This window comes from Falco naumanni, chromosome 7 (assembly GCF_017639655.2).
Source record: "Falco naumanni isolate bFalNau1 chromosome 7, bFalNau1.pat, whole genome shotgun sequence".
Taxonomy (NCBI): domain Eukaryota; kingdom Metazoa; phylum Chordata; class Aves; order Falconiformes; family Falconidae; genus Falco; species Falco naumanni.
This window is the reverse complement of record NC_054060.1, coordinates 70,300,525-70,327,588: the sequence shown is the minus strand read 5'-3', so window position 1 is coordinate 70,327,588 and position 27,064 is coordinate 70,300,525. Positions and strand designations below refer to the sequence as shown.

Sequence of the window (27,064 nt, the reverse complement as noted above, 5' to 3'; positions counted from 1 at the left end):
GCATAGGATTCTGAAAACAGGTGCTCAACAGAATGAATTTAAGCTAATACATAATAATCAGACTGCATAAAACACAGATTGGAAGCTACCGTTCTAGACTTCTAAGAGAATGATGGTCCAAACTGAATTGCAAATCTCAAGGCATTTTCAGGGAAGCAATCAAAAGTAAATTTTGATATACTTTATATTGCTTTTGCCCAGAGGCTCTAGACTCAATAAGGAGCCAATAGACTTTCCACAGAAAACAATGATGAAAAACTGACTTACCAAGCAGCCAGCCATTTTTATGTAGCTCTGTTTCAAACTGGCTTGTGAGGGCCGCCTGCTGTAACACCGTGCAGTCGGGCAGGCTGCCTGGCCAGTGTGTTTCTGCACTCAGGAGGACTCCTCTGGCATCACACACCATCAGGCAGTTCAGAGAGTGGAGACCCTTTCGGTTCACGTAGGACAGGTCCTCAGCATTTGGCGCTTTGATTGCCACGTGGGTGCAGTCCACCACCCCCAGCACTCCCGGCATGCCTGCCAGCCCATAAAAGTCATCCTTCAGGCTCTGGACGGTAGCTTCATCCTCAGGAAAGTGAATAAACTGGGAGGCTCTTTCCACCAGCGCCTCGGTTACATTGGCAACGCAGCGGCTCATGGAGGCTTGACTAATGCCAATAGCATCCCCCATGCGAGTCTGGAAGGAGCCGGAGGTGTAGAAACCCAAGGCAGCAAGTATCTGCGTCTCCGGACTGATGGCCCTGGACCGCTGTGTAGGGCGAGAAAGACTGGCTCCCAGCAGATCCACCAGGTAGTAAATGAACTGTCGGGGAAAGCCATACGTGGATACTAAATACTCATCAGTGACATCCTCCAGCTTGAAGCGATCCAAAGTCCTGTGTCCGCGGCCGTAGAGCAAGAGGTCGCAGTCCAGAACGGCGATAGGTACGGCCATGGCGAGGGGCCGGGGGCCCGTGGAGCCCCCGTTACACGGCTTGCCCCGCGCCTTCGCCTGCGCCAAGCCAAGGGAGAAGGAGCCTCACTCAGCGCGGTTTGCACCGGGCAGCCTCCCCGCTCCCCTCACGTTCCCCAGCACGTCTCTTTCTATTTCTCTGTACCTGCTGCTCAGCCCGGCCAGGGCTCCCTGCGGCCCTGCCTGGCGGGAGCGGGCCTGCCGCTGCCGGGGCCTGCCCGGGCTGGGGAGCCGGCCCCGGGCCCCGCGGAGCCGCGGCCCGCCGGCAGCCCGGTGCCCCCGGGCCCTGCCCCTCGCCGCCCCCCGGCGCGCTGCGGGGGCAGCGGAGCCGCCCCGCCGGGCCCTTCCCGCCGGCAGGCAGCCCTCACCGCCCGCCGCTCGGCCCGGCCCCCGCCGCCCCAGCCCCGCGTTGGCGGCGGCAGATTCACCACAGCGAGGGGCTCCCGGCGGGAGCGGCGGCGGGCGCCTCCCGCTTATCCCGGCCACGGGCTCCCGCCCCGGTGCGGCGCGGCCGGCGGGCGTGGGGGGCGGCTCCGTGTGGAAAGTGCCGCCGCGGACACGCAGGCACCTCCCTCCGCCCGCCCGCTCGCAGCGGATGAAAACAAACAGCGGCGGCGATGGCGGCGCCGAGCAGGCCGCGACTCTGAGGCGGCGGCAGCCCCAACCTCCGCCGCCGACCCCGCGTCCCCACCGGCGCTGACCCCCGCCGGGCCCCGGGGCTGAGGAGGAAGCGGAGGAGGGCGGCTAGCCGGACCCCTAGCTCCCCCGCCGCTCGGAGTCGCCGGTAGCGGGGCCGCAGGCCCCCCGTGCCCGGGCGAGGCGCTGAGGAGACGCCGGGGCCGAGCGGGGGGCGCGGGGCGGCGGGACCCTCGGGCAGCCGGGCCTCCGCGGGATGAGCCGCCGCGCCGCCAGCACTGCCGCCCCCGCCAAGGTACTGGGGGCCGGGGGGGTGGTCCCGGGGCCGGGGGGGGGGGGCGCGCAGGCGGTGGGAGCCCGGGAGCGGCGGGCGGCCGTTGGCGGGGGAGGGGATCGGGTGTTCAGCCGCGGCTGCGTGTCTCCGCGTGGCTTGGCTCGGCCGCTGGCTGTGTGCGGGCCTGCCGCAGCCGTGCGGGCGTCTAGCGGCCGCCCGTGCCCCCCCGCCGCTGCGGGATGCGGCCCGCTCAGGTGGTGTCCTTTAAAATTAAAGTGCTTCAGAGCCCCTTAGAAATGGTAGACCTTCATACCCCACCGTCTGTTGTATAGTTTTCCCGTAATGTGTCAGTTTGCTGTCTTAGGAAAGATCAGGGGTTTGCAAGTATCACATCGTGCTTTCCGGCTGGAGCTGTGGCTCTTAGGGCATCGCCAGCGTCATTCCCACCTGTTCAGTGGGAGCTGAGACCTTCCATGGCTGTGAACAGGTGCAAAAGGGATGCTTTGGCCTAAGCCTACAAACCGCCTACCTAAAACTCTCAAGAGTGGTGTGACTAGGCGTGTTGTAAGGAGGAGAACGGTGGTAAATTACAGCCTCAGCTGAAAATTAGTTGACTGCGCAAATGAAGTTTAGAGCATTTCTGAATTATTGCAGGAGTGGCCTGACCTGGTGGATCCCTCCTTCTTGTGGCAAGAAATAACTCGTTCAGGTGAGCCAGGCTGTATTTAGATGTACAGAAGGATCACAGAGGATCGCCTTATTTTTCTGAACATGTATTCACGCAAAAGTTGAGACCTGGTGATTATGTTGATGGTTGTAGTACAGGGTATGTAGAAGCAGATTCTGGTTTAGTCTTAGTATACTTCAGTCTGACAAACAAAGTAAGAGGATGGACCTTTGAACTGACACCATTTTTAGACCGTGGGGAAGTACAGGATGTTACTGCCGGTCAACTGGAATTACTTAATTTTGCTTTTAAGCCAGTGGAGCTGGCAGTGCTGGCTTCAGTAAGGTATTTCCTAAGCTGGGAAGTCACTGGTTATGAAGTAAATCTATTTCCTGATCAACTGGAAAAATTACCTCTTTATCAGTCCAAATATAACCATATAGTGAACTACAGAGTTCTTGATTTCATGAGAATAGTTATGTGAAACAGCTTTTCTGCTGGAATCTACTCTAGTCTTCTCCTTGAAAAAAAAAATATTCATACACTTTGAAGAATGAGAGCGGCACACCTTAAAATTGAGAACTGTTCCCTCCCTCTCCCCAGTTTTCTGACTAACCTACTAAGAAGGCAAAATGGAGATTAATTTTAAGTAATTGTAGGATACTGGAGTTTGACTTGTAAGGCCCAGCCTTAAAACAGAGCACTGTCTTTATGGAGAACTTTTTATGCTTGCTTGTTAATGTGCTCAAAATACCTGCTTGCAGTGAAGCTCCTTGCTCGTTGAAGGGGATGTTTTTTTAGGAAAGCTTTTCTTGGCAGTTGAGCCTATTTATCAAATGCACTCTATTAAAAGCTTCAAGAACTTCCATGTGCTTCTTGTTTACCTGCATGATTCAATGAGTATTTTCTGGAGCTTCACATTGGACATCCTCAGAGACTGGATTTGCATCCTGTATTAACAAAGAAGTTCTGGAAGAGTAGGGACAAGGAGCCAGGTCTGGGGTCACAGTCAGATAACCAGGAATGTACAGCTGGGATGAGAGCTGCCTACGGCTCTTTTCTTACAGCTGCAGCCCTTCTGGTTTTTAGTTTTACTTTGGGATAGGAAGCACAAATAATTATCTTGCATTGGTAAATACATGTTTGAAAGGAAAGCACGGTGACTTCAAGTTGTAGTTGCCGTGGCTCAGGGTGAAATCGCAGAGAGAAGTGATGGAAGCAGCCTGTATATACTTTCCCCAGCAGCAACAATAATGCCTGGTACGTGTGAGGTGCTTCTGCTCCTTTCCCATTTACGTACGTGAGTGTCAAACAGACACGCATGCTAAACTCCCGCGTATGAAACGCGTACTGTAATGCAAGGGTTTGCAGGTGTTACAGTGTGCGCGGGTTCGGGCTGAGCGTGGCATGCTGGTAGCTGTAGTTTCTCTGGGCTGTACCGAGGCGTGAAGGGGAGGGCTCTTGGCAGTTCATTGCATCATGCAAACGGTGCCATCAGCCTGTGCTGATGTGTCCTCCTCCTTGGAGAAGGAGAGTATAAATACCGGTAGAGTATATAAGGCACGATATTTAGATGTTAAACTGTTGGATAAGCCTGCTGTTCTTCTCTGCCTCCTGAGCCTGTGAGAAAGAATAAGGCTTTAGTCGGAAGGAGTCGCACGTGGCAGTTCTCCTTTGAACATTTGTCTCTGACCTTTCTGTTTGGAGGAAAGTGGAGACAGGCATGTAAAAAAGGCAAAAGTATGAAAATGGATGTTGCAGGAAGAGGGAGACAAAGCAAAAAGCTGTGTGGCCAAGGTGCTTGTGTTTACATGAACAGCCTACATGTAAGGCTAAAGCAGTGAGTTATCAGTTTACTTAAGCGATTATGTGGTTGAGGGGGAATCAGTCATCTGTGGGTTTCTAACCGAGGCCAAAGGTTATTTCCTTCTAGTTGTTACTCGGTGTAAAATTAGACAGTGTCTTCCTTGAGCTAAGCATGTGCCCAGATACTGGCACTTAACAAGGAGCCGTGCTGGTGCTGCACACTACGGGACCTGAGAAGCTGAATGAGTTTGGTGGAACTAAGTTTAAAGAATTTCCTTCCTGTTCAGACCAGCTGGTGGCAGCTAACCTGAGGGTACTGAGGCATTTTTGTAAATTAAACGTTTGCTGTAATTCTGGGCCCATCTTGACTCTTAGCAAGAATGTCTTAACTCTTAGCAAGAATGATTCTAAAGGTGAACACTGTTCTAAGCCTTAGCAGATCTCAGGTAATCACCAGAGGCTCTCCTGCAAAAACGAGATGGTGGTCGTCAAATAACAGCCCTTAGATACGTCAGGGAGCTGAGTTCCAAGGTCCCAGTTTCCCCCTGAAATTACATACTTGCCTCATACTTTCTGCTCTGCTTTAGGCTCTGGTGAGTCAACAGTTGCTGGCATTTAGAGCTTGAGAGGTAAGAGTATGAATCTCCAAATGTTTCATGAATGTTACAGATAGTTCGAGATCTTGCAGGGAGAATCCTGATTGTGCTGCAGCAGGGCAGAGTGATGAAACACTCGTGCTTTGAACTCTGAACCTAAGATGTGGCTCTGGTGGCTGTTTCTCTCCTCTTTAGAATTGTTTGGGTATATAATCATTAGAACTAATTCCTGTACTGCACAGAGAACCACGTTGATGATCTGCTTCGTTTCCTTTCCTAATAGACCGGTGAGCCTCCATTAGTTCGCAAATGCCTTGCAGTAGTCGATACCAGAATACTTTTCCAGCCCTATAAGGCAAATGTAGGTGCTTCATTTGACAGCTGTCCTATACCATCAGGTTATATATACTTCCTTGCATCTTTCTCCAGGGATTGCACAGAAATAGCCTTTCACTCCTTTTCACATTAAAAGCTAATTTGCTTTCTTGTACTATTTAAATGTCAGCATTCAGTTCGCTGAGAAAAAGTTTAATTTTTTTAATGCAGTATTTTATCGCCCATATCAGTCAGGCTTTGTTGTAGATCTTGGGTCCCCTCAACCTTTACAGTGCTTTACTTGGTTTAAGTCAAAAGAATAACAACGGGTCATTCTTGCCTATTTTTTTGTACTGGGAAACGTCTGTACTAAAAGTTTATTTTTTTTTGAGTGGCACATCAGTTAAGTATCTAGTGCTTTAAGTGCTGACTTCCTTTTACAGCCCTCCCCCCCAGTAGAAAAAGATCTGTAATCTCTGTCTAGTGAAGGTAAAGGCAAGGAAAGAAAGTATAATGGTTTTCATGAGGAGGTTAAAACAGCCAAAGGATAATTTGATAGTGCATCTAATGTTGAATCACTTGTGTTGTTAGTTCTCAAATTAAATTACAATTTGTAATGAGAACAGTACAGCGCTAGGAGATGCAGTATGAATGTAGTCTAGGAACTTGCAACCGTATTAGATGTCCAGCTTGCTTTTTATCGAGTCATTTAGAAAGCAACACTCTCTACAAAATGCTCTATAAATTGCAGTGCTGTTATCTAGCAGCCCTTCTTGGGTGATGCTTCTAAAGCATTACATAAAGTAGGCATAAACTGCTATTAAGTGAGATATTTTAAATAGAATTTCTGGATGTGCATGTAGTCATGAAAGATGATCTTTTTCTGTGTGAACAGGGCTATTAGCCCCTTCGTCCTGCTAAGCTTTAATTTGTATAAACAGCATACCTTGCTGCAAGTTCAGTCTTTGCTTAGAAGTGAGCACTGGGTAGAGTAACCTTGTGCGTGGCAGCTACTCATGCTCACTGACCTTAGATGGCCAACATTTCTGTGATGAGCAGCGCGTTCCGTAAATACGTGATGTTTGACAAGCTGCTTCGGGCTGATTAGCTGTCTCAAAACAAAAACAGCAACAGGAATTAAGAGTGAATTAATACTTGGAAGGCTTATGAGCAAGAAGTACAATTAATGCTGCTAATTAAGGCATTCCTCCCCAAGGTCTCTGTATGATTATTCACTTAGACGTGAAGAAACCGAGAGACTGAAAACCTGTGATTTATCCTAGGCCATGTGACACGATGGTGGCAGAAATCTAATTAGTGCTTCGCCCTGCCTCGTTTCGGGCACTGTGCAAGTTCATTGTATTGCTGGAAACAATCGTATTTTGGAAAACAAGGCAGTGTGAATGTGGGAACTAAGTATTTGTTGTCAGAGCTCTCGAGAGAAGTGAACAAAGGATTTGGGTCTAATCCCTTGGCAAAAATGTCTTTTCATTTGGTTGTAGGTAAACCTGTAGCTGTACAGGTTTACTGCAAGTACTGTTTGTTGGAAGTAAAGAAGCAGTGTAGCCCATTCTAACAATGCTTGGTTATATAGATTTCCATATCTGCTGAAATACCACTGGAGTACTGGTTTTAGAGTTTCAGACTCAAGAAAACTGTTCGGCTTGGTTTTGACCAGTGCTGATAACTGAAGATAGGTAACTTCTGAAGCAGAGGCCGCCATGTCTGATGGATAACTTGGTATAGATTCCAGTCACCGTGCTGTTGGGGTGTTTTGGATTTTTTTGGTTCTGTTCTTTTTAATTAAGCTAGCAAAATTGCAGAACTTATACCCAGTTTTATTTGTGAGCCCCTTTTGTTGTCTCTTTTCTAGTATCTCTTGCACTGACCGGATAAACTATTAATGCGCGTTTATACCTCACACCCACACCCCAAAGTTCTTGGCATGTTAGGGTTTTGACAGGCAGAGGGCTTTGGTGCTTATCATTTCTCTTGTTGTAGCCTCTAATGGCAAAATCTTTTGAAATCTTGAAATCCAAACAGAAACCTGAAGGAAGACTTCATTGCCGCGCCTGTGCTATATTTCAGATTGCCATATGCAATGGACACTGATCTCAGTTCCCAGGACAGGAAGGACCTGGACAAGTTCATCAAATTTTTTGCTTTAAAGGTAACTTTTTCTTTTCCTTATGGGCAAACGCCTCTCCTGTTTAAGAAAAGCTGTTCTTGCTGTGGCTAGAGAACAAGGTTGGGGTTTGGGGTTTTTTTGTTGTTTTGTTTTTGCTAAAGACCAAAGCAAGAAAAGCTGCTGTCAAATTTAGGAGATTCCTGAGAATAACTAGAAACATCTTTTCCCCTTTTTTCTACCTTCAAATCCTCTTCCTTTCCCCAGAGTATCTGGCTGTAGAATCAGTTACAGAGACTTAATACCTTGTCAGCTTTGGGGTTCTTCGCACACATCTAACCATCCAGCTGTTAGGTAGTGCCTTCTGTTGGACTCCACTCTTTCTTTTCAGCCTATCTAAATTTCTGTATTACATCCAAAAGCAACGGTACCAGAATGTTCTTTTGAGTTATGTTTATAAGTAATTACAAAATTTGGTCTGACTTGGTACGTAGATGTAAGTAGATAGTCTGACAACGGCTGTGTTATAAAGGTACAGATTCACTTTCATTTAGGTGTCAGGGTGTAGTTGTAAAATTTTGTTTCAGTATTACTGAAGACTATGCAACTTGCGATCACAAAATTGACTTTGTTTCTTCATGTTATTCCAGAGAAAGGTCGACTTAAAATGGTTTTCTGTCTGGAATAAATTTACCTGTCACAGTAATAATTTAATTGTTTAGACATGAAGATTAGCATAGCAAACTCTACTTCTCTACATCCTGGTCAGCCCTTTCATTTTTTCTACTTGGAATTTGTCCAGCTCAGGTTCTGAACTGAAGGCTCTGCTAAGCTCAGAACATGAGTGTCTTTACCTTTTCTGTTCCAGACGGTACAAGTAATTGTCCAGGCCCGACTTGGAGAGAAAATCTGTACCCGATCGTCATCCTCCCCAACAGGCTCTGACTGGGTAAAGTCATGTTTTTCAAAGCAACTCCATAACTGTTGGGGTTTTTGTGTGTGTGTTCCTGCGCACATGTTTTGAGAGCACAATGCAGTTGTTATAGTCATGCAGACTGTAATAACTATTCATAGAATAACTGCTGCATTCAATTATGTTCATTGGCAGTGTGGGGTTTTTTGTTGTTGTTCACATGCAAGATGTCAGTCTGGGCTTTTTGGGACTGATTAGAGAAGAGATAAATGATACCTCTCAGCAACTCCTGCCAGCTAAGGCACGTTTCCAAGATTTGCAGGGGGTGGGGCTATGAGTTCTTTTCTGTCAGAGGTTTGCAACTCTGCAGTTCAGGACTTTGTAGTAATGGGCTTTATTGAAACTGAAGAGACTCAGGATACTCTGTGGGTGAAGATAGGGACTCAAGTGGGGGAAAAGGAACATGATTTTTATGGCAGGAACAAGAAAAACGTTTGAATTAGCAGCCGAGGAAATGTCTGCAAATGTGAAAAGCCTGAGCCCATGTGGGAATTTTGTTTCATAAATATTTCAGTGGACACTGACCTAGTATGTTATATACGGGCCTATGAGTCTGTCTGCAGTATACCATTAGGCAGTTTTTAAAAGAAATAAAAAACCCTGAATCTTCTCTTTCATTCTGCAGTTCAATTTAGCGATCAAAGATATACCAGAAGTTACTCATGAAGCAAAGAAAGCCCTGGCAGGACAACTACCCGCTGTTGGACGGTCTATGTGCGTGGAGATTTCTCTCAAAACCTCAGAGGTGAGAACTGAGTCAAAATGATGCCGGGTTTTTTTTGGTTTGTTTTGGTTTTTTTTAACTTGAATCTTAACTCACCTACCAGAGCTCCTGCCCTTTAGTTCAAGGCAACATGAAAATATCTTCATTTATATATTGATGAATATATATTTATTCATCTATAAAAAATGAGAATATATGTGTTGTTTAACAGAAGCAATACACTGTAAATATGTGAGGCCAAACGCACAAATGATAGAGCAGCACAATTTAGCTTCTTAGACCATGAAGAGCTTAGCCATTCTGAGGAAGGTGTTCCCTCAGGTCATCTAACTGTGCAGTGAGACTTCCACTACACCTTTTTGTGTTGTTGCATTACAAGAAAGTCGGGACCAGGAGAAACATCTTAATTGAGAGGTGTGTCTGTTGCTGGTCATTAATGAGATGTGGAAAGTTTTGTGTTCTGAAATGAGCCTTTGTTTGTTGTTCTTTTTCTGATCCAGGGGGACTCCATGGAGCTGGAAATTTGGTGTCTAGAAATGAATGAAAAGTAAGCGCACCCTTCACACTTTCTTAGTGTGTGTTCGTTGTAGCTGGTGAAATGGGGAAATGTGCTCAATCCATGATGATGGACGAGCCCATATTGGCTGTGTGTCCTGGGACACTTCAGAGGGAAGTCATCTCTTGGTCCAGTGCAGCAGTCAAACTGGTCAATGTTGATGTTGAGAAAATAAACCAGTAATTCTATTCCTTCCTCGTTGTTCCATTGCAACTAGTATGCCTCTTCAGATACAAGACTTCACATACTCAGGAACAACAGATGTTTTTAATACAAGTTGTTTCTGTCTAGTAGAAGGCTGGATGGCATTTTTCAGCGTATACTTTTAGTCACCTGATGTAGATTGAAATAGGACTCTCAGCTGATTGGTCAATAACAGGTAGCCACCCTGTGGCTTTATTTTATCATTTTGGCAGTAAAACTGACATTAAACAATTGGCCCAGCCTCATTTTTATTTAACAAAAAAATAAATAAAAAAAGAAAGGCAACAAACAAAACCAAACGACTTAGTTGGGAGCAAAAGACTTAATTTTTTCCTTTGTGTTCTGTAGGTGTGACAAAGAAATCAAAGTTTCATACACCGTATACAACAGGCTGTCTCTGCTGCTGAAGTCTTTGCTTGCTATAACCAGGGTAACTCCAGCCTACAGACTCTCAAGGAAACAAGGCCATGAATATGTAATATTGTACAGGTAAACAGAATATGAAATTCCCCATCTGAAATAGAAACAGCAGAGACTCTAGACTTGCACAGTGCAGCTGCAAACGTGGTAAAAAGGGATGAGTGATAATATACTTAAACTATTTGGATTTAACTACTACTCACGAGTGGCAGAAGAGAATTTTGGGCTGTGTGTAACCTCATAGCCTCCATCTGAGCCATTGAAAGAAGGACTTAAGCACAGGCTGTCAAGTATTGTTTTTTTCCAGCTGTGTTGAGAAGAGCACAAAAATTCTACATGCAAGCACTGGTTAAATTTCTTCAGTGTCTGGCCTGTATTTGAGACATGCCTGTCCATGTTGCCCATAAATGTACTGCATGCTTTTGCAGCATAGTTTCAGACTCTCTCCTGCTATTCCATTTTAAAGATGCGTCCTCAGCTCCATTTCATGAAGTTCTTGCAGTTTACTCATCCGCCTACTGAGTTCAACTCTGTTTAGCCTGTGAGATCTGACTGGCTTGTGGTTCGTGGTTATCACCTTCCAGCCTTTGTTTTTAGCTTTGAGAAAAGTCTTTGACATGTTTGCATAGCTAATGTCGGTGATTCTAAATCTAAGTTTGCACAGCTGAGAACTTAAAAAGAAACTTAAAAAGAAATCCCAGCCATTTATTTTTGCCTCCATTGCTGGTTTGGCATATACTTAAGAGCAGGTCTCTTTACAGCACAGTTAATCTTCTGTGTTGTGTGATGAGTGGCAGCTTTCAGACTCAGACCTGTCCATGATGTTTTATGTCACTTCGCATTTTTGCTCTGAACCATAAACTTGCCTCAGAGGCTTAAAAAACTTAAAAGAGAAATTTCTGATTGGACTACTGTTTTCTCTTCCTTTTTCTTTTTACTTGACATGTCTTCCTCTGAAGTAGCTGGAAGTTTTTTTGACGTGGGCATTCTAGACGCTTTTTTCCTAAAAAGGAAAAGTGGTTCCAGCCTTTCAACTCTTAATGCTATACATATCTTTATTGCTTATTTAATTTTATGTCTCCAATGGACCTAATACCTTTTCTTTTTCCTTTTCCTGCAGGATATATTTTGGTGAAGTGCAGCTGAGTGGCTTGGGAGAAGGTATGAATAGGCAACACACACATACTAGAGCAGAACTGTTTTCCACACTGGCTAGCTATTTATTTCTATTCCTAAGTACCACAAGGAAAATTTAAGTTTGAGGTTTAGGTATGCTTTTCATCTGGATCTACCAGTGAAGGGTCGTGTCATAAGGTGACCAGTATAATGGTGGTACTTTAACAAAATAGAGTGATTGACAAAATTGGGTGATCGCTGTTGTGACTTGAGTGTTGCGGAACTGAAATGAGTATATGGAAGCATGCTGATAAGGGGCAGGACTGGTAAAGGAGATCATGATCTACTCGGGAACAAGCAGCACTTTTCAGAGTAATGTTTTAGACCAAGATAGGAAGCGACATCACAAGTTTTATATATGAAGCCCCCCAGCAGGCAACCTAATGCTGCCATTTTGTTACAGGTTCTCTGTGTCTTTAGAGTTCAGATTGCAGGGGATAATGGAAACACTATAGAAATAAGATAGAGTAGCCTCAGAATAGAAAAGTATGGAACATAAATAATTGGTGAAACAGATAATCATTCCTTAACCTTATAGGTTTCCAGACAGTCCGTGTTGGGACAGTGGGTACCCCAGTGGGCACCATCACTTTGTCTTGTGCCTACAGAATCAACCTCGCTTTCATGTCAACCAGGTGAGAAAACGCGATCATGCTAGAAACTGCTTTACAATAATGTACTGTTAAACCCCTCATATTATGAGCCCCTCGGTCTTTCCCTTCTGCTTATCCTTTCCTGCTGAGATTCTCCTTCGTGGAGAATACTCTCTCTCATGCTTAAGTCTTGCAGCCAGAGGAGTATTTGGGTAGCCCTGAGCCAGACTCTAGAACTCCAGATTGTTGATGTATGCTTGGAATGGCAGGGCCAAATTGTAAAGATGCTGTGGTCCCACCAGCAGGCACAAGGGTTTTCTGTCAGGGCACCAGGAATTGGGTTGAGACTAGAGAGAAAAAGCCAATAACACCATTGCTTGTTGCCTTGCAGGCAGTTTGAGAGGACCCCTCCTATCATGGGGATTATCATTGATCACTTTGTGGACCGTCCCTATCCCAGCTCTTCACCCATGCACCCCTGCAATTACAGGTGAGGAAATATAGAGCTGAAGTCACGGGCCGTGGGGAAGGCATCAGTTATGCCCAACTACAGAGCCTTTTCCACTGTGTGCTGACCGCATGGGAAGGGAGCCTGGAGGATTAGTGTCAGTCATAGTGACGTGGCTGAGCCTAGGAGGAAGGGTGACATTTTTCTCCTCACATTTAGAAGACTGAGTGCAGCAAGCCACAGTATTTTCCCCAATTCCTTACAGAAGCACTTGGACACAAAGGATGTTTAACCTTGGCTGCCTTTGGGAATTTAAAAGTGTAACAGTTAATCCTGCTGTAGAACTGTGTGTACAGAAGCATGCATCTCCAGGTAGTTCCACTGGGGAAAGATCAGAGTTTAATTTCTCTTTGTAGGTGAGACATTTGTCTTCTCTAAAATGCACGTGAGTGAGGGCACTCAGACCGGGACCGGTGGCAGTGTTTGACAGTTGTTCTGTAAACACCAAAGCCAGTAGCATTAGCTGGTGTAACAAAACCTTTAGTTAAAAAAAAAAAAAAAAAAAAAGGAAGTGTTTCTATGTGGGGGTAGCAGAGGAGCACCTGGGGAAAGTTAAAGTTTTCACACCTTGTTTTCCTCGGTTCTGCCAAGTAGATGAGAGCTGGCATTATAATTCTCCTTTCACCTCCACCCAAATACTCTCAACCTCCCTGCAGTGTTTGTCCCAGTGTGTTTTACCATTTGTTTAAGGAATACTTCAGTTAGAAAGCTTTTCTTTTCTTGCTGCTTTAGAGCTGGTGAGGACAATGGTGCAGTATACCCCTCAGTAGAAGATTCCCAAGAAGTGTGTACCACGTCTTTTTCCACCTCTCCTCCATCTCAGGTAGGAGAAACCAGGCTCTTTTTACTCCTAGATAGAAGAGTCACTGTTAGGGTAGTGTGCATACTCCTACATAACTACTGTGCAAGCAGGCAGCCTCCCGCTGCTAATTAAAATTTAATGTGTGGGTTATCTATATTGTTATACTCCGAGTAAAACCTAGTGAGATGCTAATTTCAACAAAATGCTAGGGGACTAGAAATACTGAATTACTGGGAGAGACTGAAAGAACCTGCTTCTGTAGCTGGGCTGGGATGTGCTTGAAGAGGATAGCAGTGTGCTTATACATTCACATACCGATACTGCAGGAAGAGGAATTCAAGAGATTAATGCCAGGCAGTGTAAGTAGAGGTAACAGACACATTGAGAAAGAAACACTGAAATATCAGGAAGGAGCTTATAACACGGTCATATTCTCTGCATTGCAGAATGGGAAAGCAGGAAAATGACAAAAGCAGTATTTGCTGCTAAAGCTAGTTGGGGCAGCAGAAATAAGTATTAGCAAACAAACTGAGTCGCAGTATTGAACTAAAGACTTAATACTCTGTACTTCCACCTACCTGTGCAAATTTAAGTTTCAATTTTAAAATAAATAGATAACTGTTTCCTTCTGAATCTAAAAAAGTAGAAACTCCAATTCCTTCTCCTTTTGCTGCCCTTAGATATCTGACTCTACAGTTCTGTATTTTGAAGACTTGGCCAGATCTGCAGTTGTCCTATAGCTTTAAATATTCAGGAATGTCCTGCCTTGTTGTCCAGCCAAGCAGATGGCTCTACTGATCCTTAAAGACAATCTAAAGATTCTAAAACTCTTTTGCTGTTGATATGAAACATAGACTAAAGCATAACTGGAATGCTGTTCCAAACGGCAGGAATTCTCTATGGGTCTTTTCACTGCTCCAGAGGAATTAGTATGACTGCTTTGGCCAAATGTATTCTACTGTATGAATAAGCTAGAAATGAGCTTTTCCTAGGAAGCATTTTTCTGCCAAGTGGATTTTGGGTGCCAGGGTATCAGGCAATGTTGAATTAATCAGCCAGCACTCACAGCTGGTCTGGTGGAGTAAGGCTTTTCTTGTTCTGCGATACACAGCTCAGGAGATGAGTTTGTGGCTAGACCATGCTCTGCCTCTTCACAAAATGGGTTAAATGCAAAAGGTTTCATAAGGCAATTTCCACTGGCTTGCTCGTGCCAGTGTTACTTAACGGTAATAGTGTATGTAAATACATTGAAGTTGACATTTCCCCAGGGGACACGAAACTTTGCTGTCACTGAGGGGAAAAGCTTTATGAAACCAGATGAACCTTAAGGATTCACGTTAAGTATGAGCCCACATTCTTGCTTTTCCTGTGGCTCGTAGTTGCCATATGCTGTGCACTTATTTAGAAAGCAACTGCCAGTCCTTGTTACCACAGTTAAAATTCTAAGGCTGTCTTGGCAGAATAGTCTCTAAAGTAAATTAGAATGGGGGAAAAAAAAAAGGTTAATTTTTCTCCAGTTTTCTATATATAACTTAGTATGTAGGAAGATACTGGGAACTGTGGGGTTCTGTAGGCAAATTTTCCAAATCTATTCCTGCTTTCCCAGTAGAAACAAGGCCTAACCTGCATGATACAAGGGAGTATGTGTTACCTTCTCCCTGTGAGCTTGCATAGTATGTCTCTGTGTGTTGTGGAGTAGCCCAAAACGCAGGAGAAAGTCTGGCCGTGGGTAATCCCCAGAAGCGAAGCTTTCCTACAACTGAAAACCGTCGGTAGGAAAATGACGGGGAGAAGGTACGGGACTGAACCAGGTCTGGATTGCCCTTGTTGCATTAATACCCTCTGTGAGACAGTGTTTACTTCTGGAGCGTCACTCCTGTTGACACGGCTCTCTTCACATCAACATGTTTGAATTGCACCTTAGTCTGGGTCCCCTTCGTTGTAGGATCTGCACGGATCTGCCAAGATACAATCCCTCAGAATGATGGAAGATTAGGAGGATGGGTGGATGGAGAATATTGAAAGATATGTAATTTGTACATACTGGAAAAAAAAAAGTTACTCTTGGCTTTCTCTGGCATCTGCTCAGCCCTCTCATTGCTAATTAGCTGGTGCTGATTCTAATTAGCTGTGGAACAGAGTCTCTGGCAGTTACTTTCTGTCAGTGTTCACTGGAGTCTAAAATACTACCTTGTGTTGAGCAGTTCACTGAGATTGGAAAAGTCAGTTTTTTACAAAATGAACCTGCTTCTGGCAATACTGAGACTTCTGCTCTATGTGTAGGTGTGGCTGCTGCAGCCAAAACCTCTTCACTAGCATTCAGTTCATCCAACTCTTCATAGTTCTTCTCTGAAGTCCTTCTCTCTCTCTCTTTCTCTCTCACTCTCTCTCTTTCTCTTTTCCCTGTTTCCTCTGTGTGTCTGTGTCTGTGCACAGTCTGTTTTTACTGTCACAAAGGCACATTTTCAGACCCCTCCTCCTGTGGTGACGGACACCTTGAAGGTCCCAGTGATGGGACTGGCCTTTTCACATCAAGTGAGTTGTCAATAGAATATGTTATATGTGGCCAGATATAGTCCTGGCGTGACAGAACAAATACAGGAAAGTACAAATCTGACAATGTGGAACATGTGTTGTGCATGGGAAAGGCTGGTGAACCCAAAACGGGCCAGGCACATTGTTAAGGCTGGCTGCTTAAGTGCCTTTGTAGATGAAGGCCTCCCAGAGGCAGGACAGGCACCCCTGGATAACCAACGGCTGTTGCAAGGAGCGTTAGTGGAAGGCACAGCGCTGAGCGTTTCAACAGCCTGTGTTGTCCCTAGAACCTGCAGTGTCATTAGTGCTCCATCCAGCCTAACTAGCCTCACACGAATAAAGGTGCTGTTCATCATTCAGACCCCTGTAAATGGTGTCAGCGTTGGTGCTGCTTGGAGCATCACACACGGAGCTCTGAAAGAAGGGTTCCTCTTGAGGTCAAGCAAGCTAAACCAGGAATGTTGTATTTAATCTGACCAGCTAGATTTCTGCCTGGGGTGTGTAAGGAACTTCTCCTCCTGGGTTTCACTGCTTCCAGCACTTCATTCCTAAAGCAATCTCACCGGGGTTAGCTTCCCAATTCTCTTTACCCAGCATGTTTATGGGACTCTGTATACAGTCCTTGGCCAGAGCTGTTTGAACAGGCCTCTGAGATCAGCTATTTAATGTGGAATGGGTTTGAACAGTTGATAACACAGTTGCTTGGGGGGGGGGGAAACATTAAATATTGGCTCTTCAGTAACTGGTGATGGCGTTTGTGCTTTTTCCAGTATGTGAAACAGGCCTGTAGAGCAGAGCTTCCCTGCGAGTGGATGTCAGTCACACCTTGCACAGCCTTCTCCTGTGCACGTAGCAAACCAGTCCTGTTTGCTCATCAAGGCCCAGACTTAGTCCCCTGCAACAAGAACCTTTTAGAGTAATAACCTTCATTGTTGATTCCGATGGAAACCTAGTGTCCTTCTGCCAGCCTGAAACGCTGTGCTGTGCCTCTGACTTTTCCTGTTCCTCCTTCAGTGACTGATGACTACTCAGGCTGTGGGGCATTCCCCTTCCTCTCTCCTCTCCCTTTGCCCTTCTTGTTTTTTCTCTTCTTTCTTAGCTTTCCAGCTCTCGTCTTTCCTATCAGCCTGCTGCCCTGGGAGTTGGATCAGCTGACATGGGGTATCCCGTACTCTTTGCTGGTGGCTTGAATGCTGCACACCCTCACCAGGTACTTGTAGAGGGTAGAACAAGCGTGGCCGGTATTGCAACCGTGTGTGTCACTGCATCTGAGCGAGGCCTTGAAACTAGTACATGCATGGGTATCCCATCCGTCAGGAATGAAAAGAATGTGAGGTAAATACAGGGAAAGCACAGCTTGCACAGGAGCTGGGAATTGTCACCGGTCCAGGCTGGGGCTGTCTTGCAGAGCTGCTGCCCCCGTAGCTGGCCACGCACAGCGCCGTAGCCTAGGCGTAGGACAGATACACTGACAGCCCACGTCGGCCTGTTCGCAGCCATTCATCAGACAAATAAGGGGAGCTGACAGAAGTCTTTTTCTGCCTGTGATGCTGCTGCTACGCCAGTTTTGCTGACACAGTGATGGCAGAATAGACTAGAGTGTTTCAGTGGGAAGGGACCTACAACAATCATCTAGTCCAACTGCCTGACCAAAAGTTAAAGCACGTTGTTAAGGGCATTGTACAAATGCCTCTGAAACACTGACAGGCTTGGGGCATCGACCGCCCCTCTGGGAAGCCTGTTGCAGTGTCTGACACGCTCTTGGTAAAGAAACATTTCCTAATGCCCAGCCTAAACCTCCCCCGGCACAGCTTTGATCCATGCCCATGTGCCCTGTCACTGGGTACCAGGGAGGAGAGGTTGGCACCTCCCTCTGCGCTTCCTCTGCTCAGGAAGCTGTAGAAAGAAATAAGGTTGTAGCAAGAGGATATGATTTTATTTTACTTTTTTTTTTTTTATCCCTTCCTCTCCTTGCAGCAGAGGACCTGTGGCCAGAGAGCTCTGCAGGATAAGTCAGGCCTGAAATGGAGAGTGGTAGAAGAGGAAGGGAGTAAGGAGGGTTGTGTTGTGATCACCTCCTACTTGACACCTCTGTCAGCCTTGTGGAGGCTAGAGCCCAGACATATGCCCAAACCCCCACAACTTAGGCCCAGTTTGACAGAAGGCGTTGCACGGCGGTGTTGGCCTGCTTTTGAGTTCTAACTTGACTGTTCTCTCCATCCCAGCTCATTGGTCCAGGCAAAGAGGGGGGAGTTCCCCCAACTCCTAGCCAGCCAGCACATGGCACTCAAGCTGACCAAGAGAGGATGTGCACCCCACTGGATGGAGTTCACTACTCAGCAGCTACTCCTTCTAGTAGGTAGGTTGGTTTTAGATGATCCAGCACTTGTGCTAGCCCATGTATAATGCTGTTAAGAGAAAACCTTTTGTTTTCCCATTTTTATCTATTGCTTGTAGCTTAACTACTGTCTTTCCGTCCTCCAAAACAACTAGCAGCTTTCTCCAATTGGCTTTTTCAGCCTCTCTCCAAGCAATGATCCTGCCCATCTACTTAGACCTGCTCACCCCAGTAACATCCTTGCAACTTCTGTTATGTCAACTTCATTGTCAATTTTATCTTTCTTAATATTTCTACTGTTTTTCCTGATTGTAAAACACCACGGTGAACTAAGCTCACAAGCGAGTCTTAAATTCTCCAGACACGTAACCTGAATTGTTAGCAAAACCAGTTCTAGTTACCACAAATATGTTCACTGCTTCACTAAGAAATTTTAGGCACAAAGTTACTTAAAATGAAACAACGCAATCTCAAACTGTCCTGAATCTTAAATCTCCCTCTCAGCTAGTGAATTTTTCTGTTGTTGTTCACCATATTTATTTCTTGTGAAGTCTTTTTTGGGGTCACACAGTTCTGAGTCAAATACCTTAAGCAGAGATTTTGCTATGAGGAAACCAAAAATCATAGCAGCACCAGCACTTTCCTGGATGTGCTCTTTTAGTCCTCTTGCCAGAAAATTCAGCTGCATTTGTTTGTTTGTTTTAAACTTCTGAATAGCTGTGGGAGGAAAAAAAGCCAGGTCATAGAAATAACTAGTAGCCATACAGTGAATGAATCATAGTGGCAGCAGCTGTTGCAATGTATTAGGCTGCTGCCTTTGTAACAGAGCGACAGATACAATTCTGGTTCTTGCCCTTACCTCCTGACAGATCTGTGACTACTGGCTTACTGAAAAAGTCAGTGATGAACAGGAATCGCTGAGAACATGCGTATTCTGAAGTTAAAAGTCCCATCTCCAAAAAGAAAAGCCTATTTCTGTTGGTGGCAGCTTTTTGTTCAACTAAATAGCTTTCATCCAACTTTAAACAAAAACCTGATTCCACAAGCGTCCCACTTCCCTTTAGTGCTCATGACTGAGGAGGAATGTGTAGTACACGGACAGAGATTTCTGTTGTCCTTCTTCCAGTACCGGGAGTAAGCCCAGAAAAACCAAGGAGTCCTGTAAAGCTTGCGATTTGTCTATGTTGTTTGTGCCGTGAGTCACTAATTAGTCGATTTTCCTCCCCCAGCGAGGACACAGAAACAGTATCGAACAGCAGCGAAGGGAAGTGTGGCTCCCCACATGACCTTTTGGAGACCATCTTTATCCGGAAGGTGGGAGCTTTTGTCAACAAACCCATTAACCAGGTAACTAGCAACAGATCTTCTGAGAGGGCACCATCTCCCGTCTGTGCCTACGCAGAGGAGCAAAGAGCACCCCAGTGCCAGGGCAACCCCAGAGACTGGGAGTGTGTATTCCTGCCTCCTGCATTTCCCTGTGAGGTCTTGTCATAGGCTTGTTTTCCTAAAATCCTTTTTGGGATGTGGCAGCCACTGAATTTGCCCCACTTCACCAACACCCTATTTGGGTACGGAAGACTTGAGGCTCCACGTGAATCTCCCAGTGATCTGCCGCTACCACAGGTTCATAAACTGGTAGCAAGCTCCGTTTTCGAAGGGACGTGCAGTAGAGCAGCCCATCACCAGTAAGCCAGCATTTAAGCTGAGCTAGGGCAGCTTGGTCTGGCCAGTTCCTAGGGCTGCTCTTGTAGGCCTTTGGGATGGGTGAGGGAGAATTGTTTGAATCTGCAGCAGTTCATTAATCCTTGCCTATATTACACAAGATGTATATAAGCAATCCTGCCTCGGGGTATGTATCAGCGTTAGGCCAGCTGAGTACAATCTCTCTATTCCGTGCCTTTTAAATGAGGTTGTCAGCCTCCTGCGTAACTGCTGACGTGATCTTGGGCAATTTTTAGCAGGCCTGACAAAGACTTTCAGTATCCTTTTCTGTGCTGGGTAAGCAGAGCATCTTAGTGAAATTCTGTTTGCTGAATCTCCTCAGGTGACCATGGCCAACTTAGACATTCCTTTTGCCATGTTTGCTCCCAAGAATGTTGAGCTGGAAGATAACGACCCCATGGTAAGCCTCTTCCAGAGGTATAATACGTGCCTTCTCAGCATCCCTTTTACATCCATGCTATTCCCTACCTTGAATACACTTTGTTTTTTGAGCAAAGGACTAGTTACTCAGATTTGTTTGGTTTCGAGAAGTTTCCCATGTTGAGTCTTGGGCTCTCTAGACATACAGATAACAGTATGTGTCTGCTGACCCTGCCGTAGTATCTTTATCATCCAACCTCCTAACTGCCCGCCCCCCCCCCCCCCCCCCCCCATCAAAATGCACAGACAGATGTGATCATAAGAGCGGTACTCACCACCTCTGATTTCTTGGCCAGGTCAATCCTCCTGAATCCCCAGAAACTGAATCTCCTCTACAAGGCAGCTTACACTCGGAGGGTTCCAGTGGCAGCAGCACAGGGAACACCCACGATGACTTTGTAATGATTGACTTTGTAAGTGCCCTCATCAGTGTTCTCACATCACACCTGCATCTTAAATGGGCTTCAGGTGCCGGTACAATGGCAAATGGTGTAAGAGCAGTTTTCAACGGGGGTGGAAAAGACCCATGATGCACTGTCCCAAGCTAGAGCTTGACAGCCCCAAAACTGCAAAGACACTGATATGCAGAACCAACAGCTAGAAATTAAATACTCTTTCAGTTCCCTACCAACACCTAGGCTTGGTGTCCTCCCTCTAGTGCCTGAAGGAGCCAGATTCCAAGGAAATGCTCTCTTCAAGGTGCTCAGGCAAGAGCAGATCTTGGCTGTTATTTAATCTGCATTATTGCAGTAACAGTTGTGATGCCATGATGTTTACTGATTGCAGGTAATGACTTTACCTGAGATTGTGGCAAAAGGGGAGGCAGTGTCTCAGAATGGGAATTGACAGCAGTATCTTTGATTCTAGAAACCAGCATTTTCGAAAGATGACATTCTTCCAATGGACCTGGGGACATTTTACCGTGAGTTTCAGAACCCCCCTCAACTCAGCAGCCTTTCCATTGACATTGGAGCACAGTCCATGGCAGAGGATTTGGTATGGAACCCTGAAATTTGTTTGTGGGAATCATATATACTTACAATGCTCTCCCTGTTTCTAGTTTGAAAAAAAGTAGTATATTTATAGAATCATAGCATAGTTTGGGTTGGAAGGGACCTTTAAAGCCCATTTAGTCCAACCCCCCTGCGATAACAGGGACATCTTCAACTGGATGAGGTTGCTCAGAGCCCCGTCCAACCTGATCTTGAATGTTTCCATGCATGGGGCATCTACCACCTCTCTGGGCAACCTCTGCCAGTATCTCACCACCTTCATCGTTTTAAAAAAAAAAAAAAAATTATATTTACCCTCTTTTAGTTCACATTGCCCCTTGTCCTATTGCCGCATGCTGCAGACAAATGCCAGTTTGTTTGTGGTGCGCCAAAGCCCCTGAAACTGGTGTGTTTATCTTCAAGCTGAAAGCTGCTGCCGCATGCTTGTTGCGGCTGTTAGTGAAACCCCCAAAACTAACCCTGCCTCTGGCGTGTCAAACAGTGGCAAACTAGGCCTGATCTCGCAGCCTGAGCAGAGGTAACGTCCTGGTGTGGCTGGCCAAAGTCCCGTCTGGGTGCGTGCCGCATTGGGCTCGCGGGCATTGTAACACAGCGTGGGGAGAAATGAAAGGTGAAGGCCAAGAGCTGCGAGTGACTTGATGAAGGCAGTGGCACGGGCGGGTGGTTGTGCTGCAGCTGGTGGTGGGAACTGCCCGAGGCGAGGCCCCCGCAGAACAAACACGCCCTGGGCAGAGTGCCCTTCTCACGGCCACTTGCTGGATGCTGCCGGAGGACTCCTGGGTTTCTGCCGGTGGGAAGGGGAGCCCAGGGCGGTGGAGAGGGGTTGCGTGACCCCCAGACAAAATTTTTACCTTAGAGTGTGCATTAAAAGCTTCCTTTTATCTGCTGTGAATGAGCCCTGATCCGCACCCTTCTTCACCCTTCTAGGACTCGTTGCCAGAGAAGCTGGCAGTCCATGAGAAAAATGTCAAAGAGTTTGATGCCTTTGTAGAAACCTTGCAGTGAAGCTGCTCCCCAGGTTTGCTGCAGTAGTTCTTCCACCTCAAGGTGTCCTGGAGAATGACGTCAACAACTCTCCCTATTGCCTCTGCCCTGCCTTTTGTCTCACCTTGACTAGCTCCTTCCACCAAGATTGCTCTCTTCAACAGCAGGTAGAGCTTGTCTGCTGACCTTCCTTGACTACACCACCGCATAGTTCTGGACCGCTTTTCCTGCTCAACAGCCAGTTCTGCATTTTAAGACTTCGGTAGGGACACGGGAAGTCAGACTCCGATGTATGAAACTTATTTTCTCCTCAGTCTCTGTTCTGTGTGGAGGGGCTTTGTGAAGAGTTGCCATATTCTTCCTCCAGAGGCCCTGTGGTGTAGTTTCCCTAGGTATAGCTTCTTGCTAACAGACGTTTTCCTACAGTCTCCGACCCTGTTAGAGCATAGAAAGCTTTGGCTCATTGCCAGGGTCTGTGAGTTCAGCAGATTCAACAGGTTTTAAGTCCAGGAGATCCCTTCTGCAGAACGGGGCATTCCATCCTGACTTCAGCGTGAGTGCCTGGAGCCCGGGGAGAGGCGTCAGCTTTGGGACCTGCGTCACACAGCTCCCTTGGTTCTCCTGCTTCCGAGGAGCCGGGTCTCTGCACGGGCGTTTGGGGAGGCCACTGTTACCTGGCTGATCAGCAGGAATGACACCGCAGGAGCGCTTCCCGCACTGCCTGCCCGAGCGTGCCGACACTCGGCCGTGCCGCGCTGACCGGTGCTGACTGTTGGCACGCCTGCACGCAGCAGCTGTGACGATGCTGAATTCATAGCCTCTGCCTCTGAAATGTACCTGTAAATACTAGGAATCCCGTTTCTTTAGGGTTATGTAACTAGGAGTCTTAGTCTAAGATTCTTTCCTCTAACCCTTGCGAACCCTCCTGCTTTATCGTTAATAGATGATCTTAAGAATCAAGAAATATTTATTGCTTTTAAAGAAACCTATATTTAAAAGATGTTCCGTTTTCATGTAGTAGTGCGGGTCATTCTGCCCTGGATCACGGCAGGCAGCAGGTGTGCCATGGAACCCTGGCCAGTGAGACTGGTCTCTCTTTGCAGGAGAATATCCAAGATATTTATTTTCTAAGACAGACTGGATTATTCTAATACAGTACTCTGGTTTAGGGGCCGAGTGTCCATTACACCCAGTCAGGGCCCTCTGCCAGAATGAAATGCACACAGCAGTGGAGGGGAGTGGCAGGGACTTGGTAGAAAGCTGTATTCTGATAGGCACGGGTGAATGCGCGGTGTTCTTCAGCCGTTCAGAAGGCAGCTTCTTTTAAAGAAGCACATTTTTGGGGAGCTTATGGTACTTTTTAATCAGCTGGCTTTTGATTAGCTGACACTTTATTTTTGTAATGATCTGGCTGTCAACAGCGTGACTGGCTGGCAGTGCTCTGTGGTTGATGTGGCTGTTGCGTGTCTTTTGCCTGATGTAAGGAGGGGAGGAGAAACAGTGACACTAAGCAGAAACTTATCTAAGGCAGGTGGTCTTGTGGTTCTCTCTCCTCCTCCTCCCATGTGTAACTGGAGTGAGCAACTGCAAGACCCCTTACTGTCCTAAAAGACCTTTTCTTTCTTCCTCCAGAAGTGGGGTTGTGTTGCCTCGGCACTGAGGAACCATCTCCATTTCCTTAGAGTGGCTGAGTGAGCAGCCTTCTAGTCAATGCGATGTGGCAGCTTCTTCAACTTCGCTGCATTCTTAATTGAACGAGGCTGCTAGCAGCCGCCGGGGACCCCACCTCCTCTAGAACGCTAGTTCTGTGCCACTGCTAGAGCAAGGAACCCACTGCAGAACAGAGCTCCTTGTAAAGGCAGAGCAACACAATGCTTGGAACTTAACCACATATTTTGTCAAGCGATGTGTTTGGTGGGAGGCCACGTGAGCTCTGAAACTCTGGGTGAGAGCCTTCTTGGAGGAGAACTACCCCCCAGAACCCCTTCAGCTTACTCAACCAATTCACCTTGTCAGCAGCCTCACACGGAAATTGTGCAGGCCTTGCAAAATCAAGTGCACAAACATGGAAGAAAGCTTCCAAGGTAAGCAACTCACAAGAGGGTTTCAGTTACGTGGGCTTTAACAAACACTCGAGCCACCTTGTTTTACAGGTGGAAGGAGTTGCAGAAGGGTGCAGGAACACAAGGAATGGATGGACCAGCTGGCTCCCGCCAGCCCTGCTCAGGAAGTTGGGCTCTGCTCCGTGGTAGGCAGTAGCTCACAGGTGGCTGGTTGCTGTCACCTTCTCCTCATGTCCAAGCTCTGCGCGGGGCAGCGATACCATCTGGGCTGCAAAGCACGCGGCTGGTGCTGCTGCTGTCCCCTTCTCACGCTGGTGGGTGGCGCACGGCGGGAGCACCCCGTCCTGCTGGTCCTGTCTGGGAGGGCCCCGAGCCAAATCCGGGTGCTCGTTTGTTGGTGCAGTTCCTAACATGGTTACAGCTCCCCCATCTCATAAGGCATGACGTCAGCGTGGCACGCTTTTTTTCTACTTCAAAAGGCTGGAAATCTGCCTGTATAAGCCGCTAGCGCTGAGCTGGGCGGCCAGAGCAATCGAGAGATTTTTCTAGGGCTGCGTTATGTGCCTCTTGCCTGGACATTCCTCAGTTTCAATACACAGGCACTAGATCTGGGCTCAGGGTTCCCTGACCGCTGCACAAATGCTCTGCTTCAGGAAAGCTGTAGCTGCTGCTGTGCCTGCCACCGATGGCGTTAGGAAGGCTGTTTATTGTAGCAGCTGTCTGCTCACTCCTGTAGTACGGACAGCATGTGTGTAGCTGCTGCTTGACACACACCTTGGGTGAAGGGGAAGGCTCTTCCATTGTATTGTTCCAGAAACAGTCTCCACTGTAGTTCAAGTATTCAAAAACTTTCCAATAAAACTTTTACGTAAGCAACGCTCTGCTTTCTTGTGTACTGACAGGTGTGGGACGGTCCCAACCCCTCCCTCTTTCTCCGTGGGGAAATGGGATGGTCAGAGAGCTGCCAGCCAGCCCGCACAGGATGGAGCAGGTTGCTGCCTCCAGAGAATAAAACACTTCCAGTTGGAGTAGTCAGTAGGATCCTGGTGAGACCGCCCTACTGGAAGGCAGCTCGGGAGGAGGAGACAGAACTGGCTGGTGCCAAAGGCAGGCGTGGGCAATGTTCCCACAGGGTTTGGCCCTGGTGAGCTGGGAAACAGAATTAGCTGGATATTTTACCGCAGCTGAATATTAACTCTTCTCCAAAAGCAAGGGGTGGGAACAGGGAACACAAACACCAGCAGAATTTTCATCATACTTGGTTGGTACCACGTGCTTAAAAGGGGCGTGAGAATGTTTTGATCTGATAGAAGAGTTAGAAGTAACTACTCTGCTGTGGAAAGGAGGTGTGGGGGTGTCCCAGCAGCAGGAAGGGCTGGTGGAGGAGCAGCGCTGCAGCACAGAGCCCATGCCTGTCTGATAACCGAACGGCTGCATTCGAGCATGACTTGAAGTTAAGCCTGTATAAACACCTACGCAGGTGCCAACCCCTTTCCTCTGAAGGAAAAACAAGACGGTAAAAATCTGATGGGTAAATAGAACTGCTGATTTAAGCTGCAGTGTAAAGAGTGTCTGGTTATTGTAAAGAAGAGACGGGATGAAGTGGCAAGAAGAGGAGGGGGGAAAAAAAAGGGGGGGGTGGGAAATGGCTGTGTAGAGTAGAAGCTTCTATGAATGGAAATATTCCAGCTTGGGGAACAAAGCTACTATTAAAAGCAATCCTTCCTTAATGTTATCTTCAGGAGGTACCACAGTAAACAGCACCCCACTGCAACCTTCCCAACGCTGACCTGCCTGCACTGCATGCCTGTGTGCGTGTCCGCGGGCATAGTCTCACACGGACTTAAAAAAAGACCCTGCACGATGTGGGGAGGGATGAATCACTGGCAAACTCACAGAAAGCATCCTGTGGGATCCGGGCCTTACTACAGGGTCTTCAGTATCTGCCCTCTTCCCTGTGTCACCCGTAAAGCCAGAGATTGGGAAAAACCATCCGCAAACAAGTGAAAGAGTGAACAGTCACGGGACGGTTAATCACCAAGGTCACAAAACATCAAACACCATCTAACTGTGAACGATTGTATGTGTTTATAAGAAGTAAAATGTTTCTTAGAATAATGCCCTTAAGGCCACAGGGCAGCTACACGAGAACACATGTAGCTGCAACGGCCTTTACGCTGCGTTGGGTCCTGTCCCTGTGGCTGCACACAGCACGCATCCTGCCAACTACAGCACCCTGCCAGGGCGGCCCGCAGCTCCCCAGCTCCTCCGCAGCAGATGTGGCCACGGCAGGTCACTGTGACCAGTCCCGCAGCTGGGACCAGCTGCTGCACTCGCAGGCTGGGGATGTTACAGCCGGCTATTAACGATGCTGCCCTGGGACGGGAGGCCACCACAGTGCAAGGGGTGGAAAAATTATAGACTATGGCCGAAAGCACCATCTGTGTGAAAAAGCCCCAGAGAAATAATTAGTTGTAAACCCCTCAACTCTCAAACTTACCATCCACTAAGCTACATCCAGCAGGTAAATAAACTAATACAGACCGTAAGGATCATGCTACCTGTGACCAGCCGCCACAAACAGCTCTGCCTCCTGGTACGCGGCTGACACCTTGTCACGAGTGACGCCGAGTAACATCAGCACGCGGGAGGAGAACCG

At 47.0% G+C, this 27,064-nt stretch overlaps 1 protein-coding gene across 17 annotated transcripts; it reads left to right on the top strand.

Moving 5' to 3' along the window:
* Window positions 1–623: 623 nt before the first annotated feature.
* On the top strand, window positions 624–25,281 carry ATG13 (autophagy related 13). Of its 17 annotated transcripts, none has more exons than XM_040602003.1 (19): window positions 1,453–1,886; window positions 2,520–2,574; window positions 7,338–7,419; window positions 8,243–8,323; window positions 8,973–9,092; window positions 9,572–9,618; window positions 10,180–10,320; window positions 11,372–11,412; window positions 11,966–12,062; window positions 12,412–12,510; window positions 13,261–13,351; window positions 15,767–15,865; window positions 16,965–17,075; window positions 18,091–18,224; window positions 19,433–19,550; window positions 20,248–20,325; window positions 20,642–20,758; window positions 21,213–21,341; window positions 22,286–25,281. In XM_040602003.1, the coding sequence occupies exons 3-19, from the start codon at window positions 7,351–7,353 to the stop codon at window positions 22,361–22,363; spliced, it is 1,650 nt and encodes a 549-aa protein (XP_040457937.1). In that variant the 5' UTR covers window positions 1,453–1,886; window positions 2,520–2,574; window positions 7,338–7,350; the 3' UTR covers window positions 22,364–25,281. The 17 variants fall into 17 exon arrangements, with proteins under 17 accessions (XP_040457929.1, XP_040457928.1, XP_040457930.1 ...); XM_040602000.1 differs by having other exon boundaries at window positions 1,454–1,886; window positions 7,293–7,419; XM_040601995.1 differs by lacking the exons at window positions 1,453–1,886; window positions 2,520–2,574 and adding an exon at window positions 624–793.
* The last annotated feature ends 1,783 nt before the right edge of the window (window positions 25,282–27,064 follow it).